General features: G+C 40.5%; 1 protein-coding gene across 1 annotated transcript; it reads left to right on the top strand.

Moving 5' to 3' along the window:
- Positions 1-460: 460 nt before the first annotated feature.
- On the top strand, positions 461-11,711 carry eif2s2 (eukaryotic translation initiation factor 2, subunit 2 beta). Its single transcript, XM_017708433.2, has 9 exons — positions 461-612; positions 2,087-2,261; positions 4,478-4,584; positions 5,820-5,949; positions 6,031-6,131; positions 6,910-7,058; positions 9,390-9,446; positions 9,549-9,634; positions 10,555-11,711. Exons 1-9 carry the CDS (start codon positions 598-600, stop codon positions 10,728-10,730), a joined length of 996 nt encoding a protein of 331 aa, XP_017563922.1. The 5' UTR covers positions 461-597; the 3' UTR covers positions 10,731-11,711.
- The last annotated feature ends 487 nt before the right edge of the window (positions 11,712-12,198 follow it).

Below are 12,198 nucleotides of genomic sequence, written 5' to 3'. Positions count from 1 at the left end.
CATCTCAAAATAATGACTTAGTATCTAAAAATAACGATTTACCATCTCAAACTAATAACTTAGCCTCTCAAAATAATAATTTAGTATCTCAAACTAATGACTTAGCATCTCAAAATAATGACTTAACATCTCAAAATAACAACTTAGTATCTCAAAATAACAACTTAGTATCTCAAAATAACGATTGAGCATCTCAAACGAATGACTTAGCATCTCAAAATAATGATTTAGTATCTCAAAATAACAACTACTTTTCAAAAATTATGACTTAGCATCACAAAATAATGACCTTACATGTCAAAATAAAAGTTTAGCATCTCAAAATAATGATCAACAAATGATGGCAGTTCACTAAATAATGCCAATAAAAATAAAAATATGTTTGATGTGTTCTATACCGTTCTTAGCTTTTTCCAAATCCAAAAAAAAATGTAACACTATGCACTACAACTACCATGATGCGGTGCGGCGGCTGAACCACGCGCGTCCCAGCCCAGCGCGCAGTGAGCCACAGCACAGCGGAAGGCGGACGGCGGCGGAAAAGCGAGTAAAACACTTAGAGATTCTCCTTCGAATCGACCGCGCCGACCTGAGAACATGTCCGGGGACGAGGTGCGTAAACTCGCGTTTCTTGTTTGTTGAAAATCCCGCGGAAGCTTTTCACTCCGTCTGGAAATCCGGCGCGGCCTAGCTGGGAGCGAATCTCACGTGCGATAGCAGTAACGTTACCTCACGGACGAACTTCCCGGTCCACCTTAAATGGCGCAGCAGCAACGTTATGGAGCCGAGGCGCCATAATGTAACTGCTGCATTGTTTAAGGTGGAACGGAAAATTCGTCCGTACCTCAGCCCGCCAAGCTAATTATGGACCAGCTTTCCTCTTGTGTCTTCTAAATCCCTGGTTTATTGATTATAAATGGTCTAATTTTCCACAAAACGATCCAATTTTACACCTTTTTCTTGTCACGTTAATCACTGAAGCTGCGCTTTCCAGTTAGCGTCAGCTATGTGGCTAGCTTAGCTGACGTAAAGGTAACGTTAGTCTAGCCAATGACTTGCACATAGTCTTCTCTTTGTGAGCTTATTCTGTAAAAGCGTTTTATAGATATAAATATGATTTGGCTTTAGTTCTCAGTTAATATTGTAGAGTAATTTTCTCGCTAGCTAACGACTCCTTGTTGCGGTTGAGCTAACGGTGACTAGCTAAGTAGCCCAGCTAACCCAGCTAGTGAAAAGATCTACATTCAGCCGAAAATCACAGGTTTTAGATTAACATCATAATTCAGCCCAGACGCGACTAGACTGTACGCATTACACTGTGGGGATAGTTTTCATTTTGCCTTCATCTGAAAAGCAGAAAATATCTCAAAACGCCGTGAGACAGTTTCTTAATAAATAATATGCACCAAAATATTTAGTATTTCTATTGCTTGATAAGTTGGAACACACAGAAGCCCAGCACAAGTTCCACCTTTAAAGACAACTATTAAAACAGTTAATACGGTCATTCGCATCTAGCACTTAATCACACTATACAGGAATAATTGTGCTGGCTTTGTAGTAAAGCATGCGGTTCTTAAAGGGGGATTCCACTGATTTTTCCACAATTCCAACAAGCGTTAGTTGTAAACATTGGTGGTGATGGGAAACAGGGGTCACCATGACGACAACACACCTATAGACGTTTAATTTACTCTCCAACCACTCTGAATGGGTCTGTTTGCGTCTTAACCATTTCATTGTGTAGAATTTTTAAAATAATTGATGGAGTTTCCCTTTAAGGCTGGACAGTACTGCTAAAAAATCTTAACACTTCAGGACAATTTCCCAATAAATGTGCACCACAGTATTCCCAGTAAACCCCAGTTGTTCAACATTTAAATGACATAAGACTTTTAATACGTTTATTCACAGATGGCACAAAATCACATTAAATAACATCTTCGTAATAAAACGTGCGTTTTTTTTAAAGACTGTAGCAGAAATAATTATCGCCATATTGCCCACCCCAACTTAGTCTTCCTTCCCGATCCTAACTTTCTTGTAACTGCTTCTCACTCTGGAACGTCGACTTGCCGTTGCGCAGATGATCTTTGACCCCACCATGACCAAGAAGAAGAAGAAGAAGAAGAAGCCCTTCATGTTGGAGGAGGAAGGAGGAGAGGCGGATGATGGAGTGCAGGTCGAGACAAAGGAGCCCGAAGTGGACGGAGGCGAAGAGAGAGACTTGGATGTGGATGAAGATGAGGGTAGAAGGAAAGGTAAGAGCATATGCAGTACATGTAAACGGACACACTTCCAGGATTTGGACTAGAACCTGTGACGATTTTTGGAAGTTTATAGAACAAGTATCATGTCTTGGCACTGAGTTCTCTAGTGCAACTATTCGTTTATTGTTCTTTTGTTCTTATCTTTGAGTTTTTATCATTTGGTGTTATATCCTTAACATTTTCCTATATTTTCCAGTCTCTGTTATTCATTTCTTATTATTATTCATTAGGGCTTCACCAGAAACCGTATTTTTCATTATTGCAATATGAGAGATGTTGTCGCATCACTAGCACAAACCGTTATGAGTGCTTTTTAAGAGCTGGGATCGATCTTGGCTCTTCCACACATTGAACGAGTGACTTAACCATTAGTCTATACAGCCAATTCTTGTGTATAAATTAACCACACAAATCAGCTAAAACCTGTAGTTGTTCTTGTGTGCCTGTAAAATAATGTGTGTTTGTTTAGTCTTTAGAAAAAGCTGTAAGGTAATGCTGATTGTTTCTCTTTCAGTGCACAGAAATGTGCTTGCAGTTCTGATGTAAGCAGCTGTTAGTGCTACTACTTATCTTGCCTAATAGCAATAGTACTTGTGTAATTTTGTTTTGCTGTTTCCTAAACTAAAGTTAGTTTTCTGTGTAATCACCTCCAGTCAGAGGAGCACTATTTTAATGATAGCTTATCACTTCTCAGATTATGATATCCACCAGCTTTATTGAACGTTGCCTTTCATGCCAATATCGTGCCGTCTAGAGATGCACCGATCAGTGTTTCTGAAGCTGATACCGATCGAGGACGGGGATGCCACATTTAAAGGCACAGAAGTGATTCTTAACAGGAAAACAAATACACACCTCCTTCAGAACCTCTTTATTGGCATGCATTGCCCAAGTGAACTATATATATATATATATATATATATATATATATATATATATATATATATATATATAACCCATCCAGGGTGTATCCTGCCTTCCGCCCGAAGACTGCTGGGATAGGCTCCAGCACCCCCCCGCGACCCTGACGGAGAAGCGGCTTAGAAAATGGATGGATGGATGGATGGATATATATATATATATATATGTGTGTGTATATATATATATGAATAATATATATATTTTATAGATCTGCATGGTCTTAAAACCCTTCGCAGGTGTTGTACGGGCAAAGCAGCTGACTTCATGCTGTCACTCTGACATAGCTATTGAAATTACCTTTGCAACCGGCACCACTAACAGGACGATGCTGTCCTCCTGTGTTAGGATGGGTTTGTAAATGTACTGAAAAGACTAAAATGGCCATCACACTATCGCTTTTGTAGATCTGCAATTCATTTTTATTTTCAAAGCCAAAAGTAGCTAGAGCAGTGTGAGCTGCGCTAAGATTGACAACTACGTGTATTAATCACAGCTCTGCATGTTCACACAGCGAGTTTACAGAGAAACAGGAGCCACATGTTAAATAATGTGTTTCAGGAAAATGTTGATCCTTAGTGAAATAGATCTGATGAGCCTGAAGCTTCTTCAGCTTCTTGTTCAGATTTTCCTGTTCCCCCTTAAATGGTGCAGCAGTTAAGTTCTGGTGCCTCAGGTGAAATATGGCCCATATGTTTTACGTCACTGATCAGCTCTCAGGATTGACTAAGTTCGAGATTTGGGCCGATACATAACTGATCGATCCTTCCACCCCCGATGGTCTTCTAACCAGTCATCTTGCTCCTCTCAAATGCCCTTTGTGTTTAGGGCAGTGTTTGGACGTAACGATTTGTGGGCAGTTTGATGGCAGAGAAGCCTTAGGAGTGTGTATGTTTGTGTGTGTGTGTATGTGCGTGTGTGTGTGTGAGAGCACCGGACTCGTTCTCACATAAATCTACTCCGTGAAACCGCAGAAGATTTGGTGCAGACAGACTGTTCACGAGAAATTAGTGAATAGCAGCAGGAACAGCGGATCTGCCTGCTGGGTTATTTAGTGCAGGCCTGGAAACGATGTGGAACATCAGGTTTGAATATTGTGTTCGCTTATTCTCTCCTTATATAACAGGAAAATACTGTGGTAAATATTTCACATATCAGTCGGCCCTAATCATGAGCCGCTCTTGTTATTCTTAACTCCGTTAGTATATTTTGCCGAAATCTGCGACCTTCAGGAACGACAGTCCTAATTTCTTGCTTTAACTTCAAATTTTCTTCACATGGTCGTGAAGAGCCCTCGGACGACCTGGATGACCTGAACTTCTTCAACCAGAAGAAGAAGAAGAAGAAATCCAAAAAGGAGAAGATTTTCGACAACGAGCTGGATGAGGGGATGAAGGTCAGTAGTTCTCACTTTTTATTTTGGTTTGTTTTGTCTGTGGCAGAGGTTCTCTGTTTGGTCGTCAGGGTTCCTCTCCAGACGGTTCCACCTAGTTAACAATACACACGGATGTGGAGCGTCTGATAGATTTATAGCTCTTTTAATTGCATAACAAATAGTTTGCTGAGGGGAACAGCTGATAGCTAGCCAGGCGTATCAGCTGAAAGCTAGCCAGGACCTGTTCCTGCGCACTCAAATAAAGATGGTTCTTTAGTAAAGAACACTCGAAGAACCCTTTGCACAATTGAATGGTTCTTACACCGGCTATAGTGCAGTTTAGTTACGAAACATTCTGACTTGAAATCCAAAGATTGGGTTTTGTAGAACGTACAGAATATACTACAAAACATTTAAAATCACAAATATATAAAAATACATACACAGATCCAAATACACCACACTACATTGAATTAATGGGATAGTGGAGAAACAACTCGTGTCATTAGTAAAGCTGTGCAACAGTGTTGATCACATTATGCTCATAATATCATCAGTATAGATCTGTGGAACTGGTAAATTGAATAGAGTTAATTAAATTGATGATTTAAAACTAAAATAAACACTTTTTGAACTTTTATAGACTAAATCTAAAGTGTCTGTAAACATGAGTGTTGGCTGGATACCACATCCAGTCAGTGATGGAATCAGTTTGTTTTAATAGCTGTAAATATAAACAGAATAGCACGAACCGAGAAGAGAATGTTATAGAGAGAGAATTAAAAAAAGGTTTAACGTAGCAGCTGTTAGCATTACCCCAGGCCACTCATAATATTAAATTTTTTCATGAAACACTGCAGTGAAAATGAGCAGCTGCTGCTCGTGATTAAATAACTCCACGCAGTCCAGTTAACGGAGAACTGATCAGAGTTTAAAAGCCTTAGTAGCTCACAGGTTTATCAGGATCAACCGTGATATTAGGAGCAGATAGTTTGCCTTTATATAGTAAGGAACATGTAGAGGTTCTCCGTGTTTAGATGTTTGCATGAAAAAATGTTTTCTCCAGTACTTGGTTAAAAAACTCACATCATTACATAAAATCCTGTTGTATCAGTATAGCACTGTTAGCAATGCTTTGTCCACCCCGAGGTAAGTTGTTGTGATGTATCTCTGATTTATCCCACTTATTTAATCACTGCAGATTTAAGTGTTGATGTCTTTGTTTCACAGCCTGTTTTGTTGCTTATCTTCTAAAGGAGCTGAAGATCGAGGCGGAACCGTCTGAGACACTAGATGACGATGATTTAATGCTGCCTGCTAAAAAGAAGAAGTCCAAAAAGATTAAGGACTTCCAGGATGATTCAGATGTTCCGAGCAGAGATGATGGTAGGTAGTGGAGACTCACAGCAGCAGCAATAAATATAAGGTTATGGGTTGATGTTAATGTGAAGCGGTGCCGCTCTGTAGGTCTGGAGGATGACGACAGTAAGAACCTGGATGACATCACATTCAGCACACAGACGGGTCCCGCCTGGGCCGGCTCGGAGAGAGACTACACATACGACGAGGTAAACACTTCTGTGATTGTGCGAGCCGGCACTGACCGTCACTGATGTTAAAGGGGCATTGCCCCAATTTTCCAAAATTCCCCCATAATTCACTGTGTGAGGTGTAAACGGAGAGATTCTGAACGGTTTATTGTGAAATGGTTCAGACGTTTTTACATTGGATGTGATGGGAACCAGGCGTCGCCATGACTACAACACAGATATAGACATTTTATTTACCATCCAGAACCACCAGAGAACCTAGACGAGTCTTCTGAGCTTATATGGAATGTTGATGATGGAAAATAGTGGAAAATCTTGAATAATCAGTTTTCTTTGGAGACTATTTTGCCACACAGCGCCCTGCATGTCTCCCTCCACCATGAATGGAGTTGAAGTTCTTTAAACTACCATAAAACAGCGTCTCAGTCATCAGGCAGTGAATTCAGAACCATTTCATATAGGAACTTTCTCTGAGGAGCTTTTAGAGGGGGACGTCTGGTTCCCATCACCACCACTGTGAACAGTTCTGACTCGGTATGTTTATCTAGAATAGCATTTCACACCAAACCGCTTTGTTTACATCTTAACCACTTAATTATGCAGAATATTAGTTTGTCTTGTAAACCCACATCATCTTGCGTGACTGTTCTAGTTGTTTTGCTGCTCCCTTTTCCTGATGAAGTGAATGTTTCTCCTGCTTAGCCCTGATTAAATATTAAGGAATATTTGAGGGCATGAAAGTCTGTCTGCAGTGTTTGTGTCCTGTTTGTGTTCTGAACCCCTTTCTGTTCCACAGCTTCTGAGCAGAGTCTTCAACATCATGCGGGAAAAGAATCCAGACATGGTTGCTGGTGAGAAAAGGAAGTTTGTGATGAAGCCCCCTCAGGTTGTGAGAGTCGGCACTAAAAAGACCTCCTTTGTTAATTTCACAGACATCTGCAAATTGTGAGTAAATCTATGAACACCACACCATAGTGCAGATCGATTTAAATTCATTTTTATGTGAATTATGCACATAATTTTTTCTAGGGATGCACTGATGTGGGGAACGTGGGCCAGCACTTCTCTTATTCATATCTACTGGTATATAAACAACTAAAAAATGTGTTATCACAGAGAAATAAGATTTATTTCTGCTTATTTTACAAAAGCAGTGAAAGTAATAAAGTGCACATATGTCAGTGCAGTAACTCAGCGTGACCTGAACATTCTGCTCTTCTGGAGTTTAATAAACACAGTATGGGAAACATCGGCCAAATATGATCTGTCTGCTGATGACATTATGCATCCCTGATTTTTCCATGAAACATGAAATAATCACTAATGAAAGGCTTATTGCCCCCCCCCTTTTTTTTAAATTAACCTCATCATTTAAGATGCACTGTAGCTGATTTTGACCTGTTGGCCTATTCATGCTCCACCATCCAACACGTTGCATTTCGGTTGAGTGCTTTCGTGTGTCTGTGTGTGATTAAGCTCATTTGTGACAAATTATTTCCAGTCTGCCTGGGTTCTATTAGCTAGGCTACGTTTTGTTAGCTAAAACTAAACAGCTCAGTCTCAAAACGTGTTAACCTGGAAGCTCAGTATTAAGAATCGGCTCTAAATTCATTAACACAAGTTTTAAAATCTTGACAGATTCTGAAAACGGTGAGCATCACACCCATGACATCACACACAACGAGCTTCAGCCAGAAAAAAAACACTCAGACTACGTTGTTATCATGAGACGCAAACAAGGCAGAACTGAACTGGGCTGGACCTGTTCAGGCCTTTATGCACAGACGGAGAGTGAATGAGGCAGAAACGCAGAGCTGGATGAATATTTTACTACCGACTGCCTGCAGAGTTAAAACTTCAGAGTTGAATCACTCTGAACTCACCAGGCAGATCACGCAGTGGAGCAAGCGCTCGTCTCCCTACACCTCGTCTCTGCTGAGCTGACACTAAAGCTGCTCAGAAGCCGCCAAATATCAGTCCAGTCTGTCCACTTGACCCACTGCGAAGGCCTCAGTGAGTTTCCTAAAGGCAGTGAACAAAATGTGGAAAGTACCATCAGTGTCAGCCGGTTTGTGGCCACAGCAGACTCTTGTTTTTGGCGATGACTGTTAATAGTGCGAAAAACTAGATTTGAGTTTCTGGTCTGGATAAAGAGCTTCCTACATCACTCAGCAGTGAAGTGGAGACTGACATGAGGTAGCATTAAAAAGCCATTATTAAACTGCACCACACCTCAACATGCAGTCATTTATCAGTGGTCCTCTGTCTGCAGTGAGAACAAATATGCTCTCAAGGCTACTTCATTAAACAACTAACTACATAAAAGCTGCAGGATAAACAGACTAAGCTTTGACGAATTTTATCCCCTTTTTTGGGAAAGAAAGTGTTTTTTAAGGCGAGATGTGCTGCATGTCATTGACATAATGCAATGTTAAGTAAAGCTGTTGGATATCGCAATAATATGAGAAGATTACTTTTAAGCACAGGCAAAATCTAAAATTACAAATGCGCCATTTGTTTTTCTGAAAAGCCACTACTTCCAGAACTGTTTTTGTGCACTGAAGGGCTGAGAACAGTCAGCAGTGCGTCAACAGCTTTTTCTATAAAGACTACAGAACCAAATAAATATTTTTTTTATGTAGACTCACAAGAACAAATACATATTCTTGTTCCTTTTTTATTTATTTATTTAATCCAAAGAGAGAGGCTCTTGTCGGATTTGTGACAGTTTGGGCTGGTGATGTAATGAAGTCTGTCTGGCACTGCATGGATGAGGTCATTAGTTCTGTTCTGTCTTCAAAGCTGTAACGATGTATGCACTGACGATTAAAACCTAAAGCCGTGGATTCACAACGTGAGTAAGGAGTCATTGAACAGTTTACACTTTATTTCCCTGAGGCCAAAAAACTTAAACATGTTTGATAAACTCTGATTGGTCTGAAAGGGAGGCTGTAAATCTGAGTCTGAGCCCCTCAAACGCGACTCGACTCGACATCTGTCAACTCTGACTGACTCAACGATCTTCAGCCTAGAGCCACCAGCTCAGACTCAGCCAGGCTGAGAATTGAGGCTAAATGGGGTAAAAGTCATGTAGTGGAACCACAGGGCCTCAACCCACCAGCTGAGAACACCCTCACAGATCTGCCCTCATTAGAGAACCATTACGATGATCATCAACCAAATCATTGACTCATTTGTTGTAAATTCAGTGAGTTTAATAGAACTGTTTAAACTGTTTAAACACTGATGTCATATTAATAATTCCCTGCACTTTAGGTTGCATCGACAGCCCAAACATCTCTTGGCGTTCTTGCTGGCTGAGTTGGGTACCAGGTGAGATTAACCCTGCTTTATTTAAGGTCACAGCATCGTTCAGCATTATAACATTGAGAAGAATGTTGATAATATTAAAACATGAACAATCTCTCTTTTCAGTGGTTCCATCGATGGAAATAACCAGCTTGTTATCAAAGGAAGGTTCCAGCAGAAACAGATAGAGAACGTCTTACGAAGATATATAAGTGAGTGTGTTTTTTAAACTGTGTTTTGTTCAGGTAGTTTCAGTATATAAGCACACAGCCGCTTTCATACACCACAGTCTAAAGTTCACAACAAGCAGATAATCAGTGGATCGTCAGTGATGTTTTTTTAATGAATTTAATGGTTCATTTTTACGTAATATAACATTTCTAGGTTCGGGACGAATGAACCTCTAGAAATGGAAATTTAAATGCTTGTGGTTATGGTTGGTTAGTGTAGTGGGTAACACCTCTGCCTTCTACGCTGTAGACTGGGGTTCAATCCCCTGCTTGGACAAGTCCCCTACACTATACCAATAAGAGTCCTTGAGTAAGACTCCTAACACCACCTTGGCCTACCTGTATAAAATGCTCACAGTGTAAGTCGCTCTGGATGAGGGTGTCTGCCAAATGCTGTAAATGTAAATTTTAACTTCCATTATTTGTTTTTTTTTCCCTTCTCTTCACATTAACTAAAAATTTACTGTTTTCTACATATTTTTTCCCAACAGCCACCTGAGCCTTGATTGTACCTTAATCTTTGAAAATAGACATGTAATATATGTAAAATATTTAGGTACATTCACATTTACAGGACTAAGCAGAAGCTTTTATCCAGAGTGACGTACAGCTGTGGAAAATAACTAAAAAAAAAAAACTAGAGCAAATGGACTACAGCGTAAATGAACCTCTGAGCTAAAACATCACCAGACATGAGTCGACACTGATACAGAGACAGACAAATACACAGTACAGAGGAAAGACTTTAGTGTAATAAGTAGTGCAAGATTAGTGTTTAAATGCTTTTCACAGAGATGAGCTGCTCTGTTCTGAAGACCTGTTCAGACCCCCCCCCTCATTTGACCAAGTTAAACTCTCAAGACTGAGATGCTCATTGTGTTCTCCGTTCTTCTCTCCTCCAGAGGAGTATGTGACGTGCCACACGTGTCGTTCTCCCGAGACCATCCTGCAGAAGGACACCCGTCTGTACTTCCTGCAGTGCGAGACGTGTCATTCCCGTTGCTCCGTCGCCAGCATCAAAACAGGCTTCCAGGCCGTCACCGGCAAAAGAGCGCAGCTGCGTGCCAAAGCCAACTAACACCCACCCAGACCGCTTCGAACGGCGCTCCATGGCCAGACTTCACAAACCTACGCCTTTACTGCTCCTGAGTCTTGGAGTCTGCCTTTCACTCAGGAGCTGTTCTAGAGCCGTGAGGCTGTTCTTTTCTTTTTCATAGAAAGTGGAAAGCGAACACCTGCTGCAACTCCATCCACCTTTAGCCTGAGGTTTTGCGTGCTTAGGGTTGTGGAGTCTGGCCTTGAAGCTCCGATTAATGCTCTGTGAGATGTGGCGCAGGATCCCACGGCCTGGACATTTTTATGAACTGTTGGTGAATTTGTTACTGCTGCCTTGCCTACACAGAAAAATTTAAATCAATAAAATGAATACCAGATGGGTGAATACGTGCTGCGTAGGTTCTCTAACGAAAACACAGAAACCTTTTCTCAGTTAGAGGAGTCGTTTAGAACCACCTTTTACATCGATTTGTTGCTTTTAATAACCGCTGATGATTATAAAAATGTCACTGATTAAAAAGCTCAATCTAACCGAGAGAGACAGACGTGCGTTACATCAGTAATTTGAATTAACTTTTATACTCATGACACAAGCAATTCAGACTGAAGTGCAGTAATTGATACCCTGATAGTGCCGTGTGCTACAAAGCTGATCTGTATCATCTGAGTTCATATTTTTGTTGGCTTTACTGAAGGGCAGCATCCATAAACATACAACACATGAATAAAGCGAAGTAGACGTTTATAAAGGCTTCAGTTGTCATAACATTGAAGTGAAATGACATTAAATTGATCAAAAGCAGCTTTACTGACCGCTGACACTTGCAGTGTATATAAGTGTTAGTTCTCGTGATTTTGTGTGTGTTGTAGTGTTTACGGTTACACCAGCTGCAAAAATGGGATTAAAATCTGTTAAATTGATGAGCGAATAAGTCCAGGCCTGTACACTGTGCTGTACTCACTGATAACTCTACCCAGTGTCTAAATAAAGTGGTCCTAATCATTTGAGTCCTTTAAGATGAGCGTGTAGGAGACAACGTGTTGCTCTGATTAGTTCCGCTCGGCTGATACGAGCCCACAGATCTGACTGGACACCAGGGCACGAGCTAATGCATCATCGCCTCATTGCTGGGACAATAGTTTTTCATTTTATTACTTTATTTGTAAATATCAACTGGTTCTTACGTTCTGTACGTAAAATTTCCTGATGAACAGACCCGCAGAACCTGTTACACTTAAGGTATTTTCTTCTGTGAGGTCCTGTTCTGAAGGTTTTGCTCTGACAGGATATTTTTTTTACTTGCACACTTAAAGATGATTATTTAAAGGTTCAATAGAACCAAAAACACTTGAACTCTTTGCATGATTAAGTAGGTCTTTGCATGGTGAAGGATGATTTTTAGGATGATGGAGAACACTGTTTATGGTTCTGTATAGCACCAGAAAGGGTTCTTCTGTTGTTACGAGGTCAAACTTGTTACAGTAGAATG

Source organism: Pygocentrus nattereri, chromosome 26 (genome assembly GCF_015220715.1).
Source record: "Pygocentrus nattereri isolate fPygNat1 chromosome 26, fPygNat1.pri, whole genome shotgun sequence".
NCBI classification, from domain to species: Eukaryota; Metazoa; Chordata; class Actinopteri; order Characiformes; family Serrasalmidae; genus Pygocentrus; species Pygocentrus nattereri.
The sequence above is the reverse complement of the archived record's forward strand: the minus strand, read 5'-3'. Positions and strand labels throughout refer to the sequence as shown.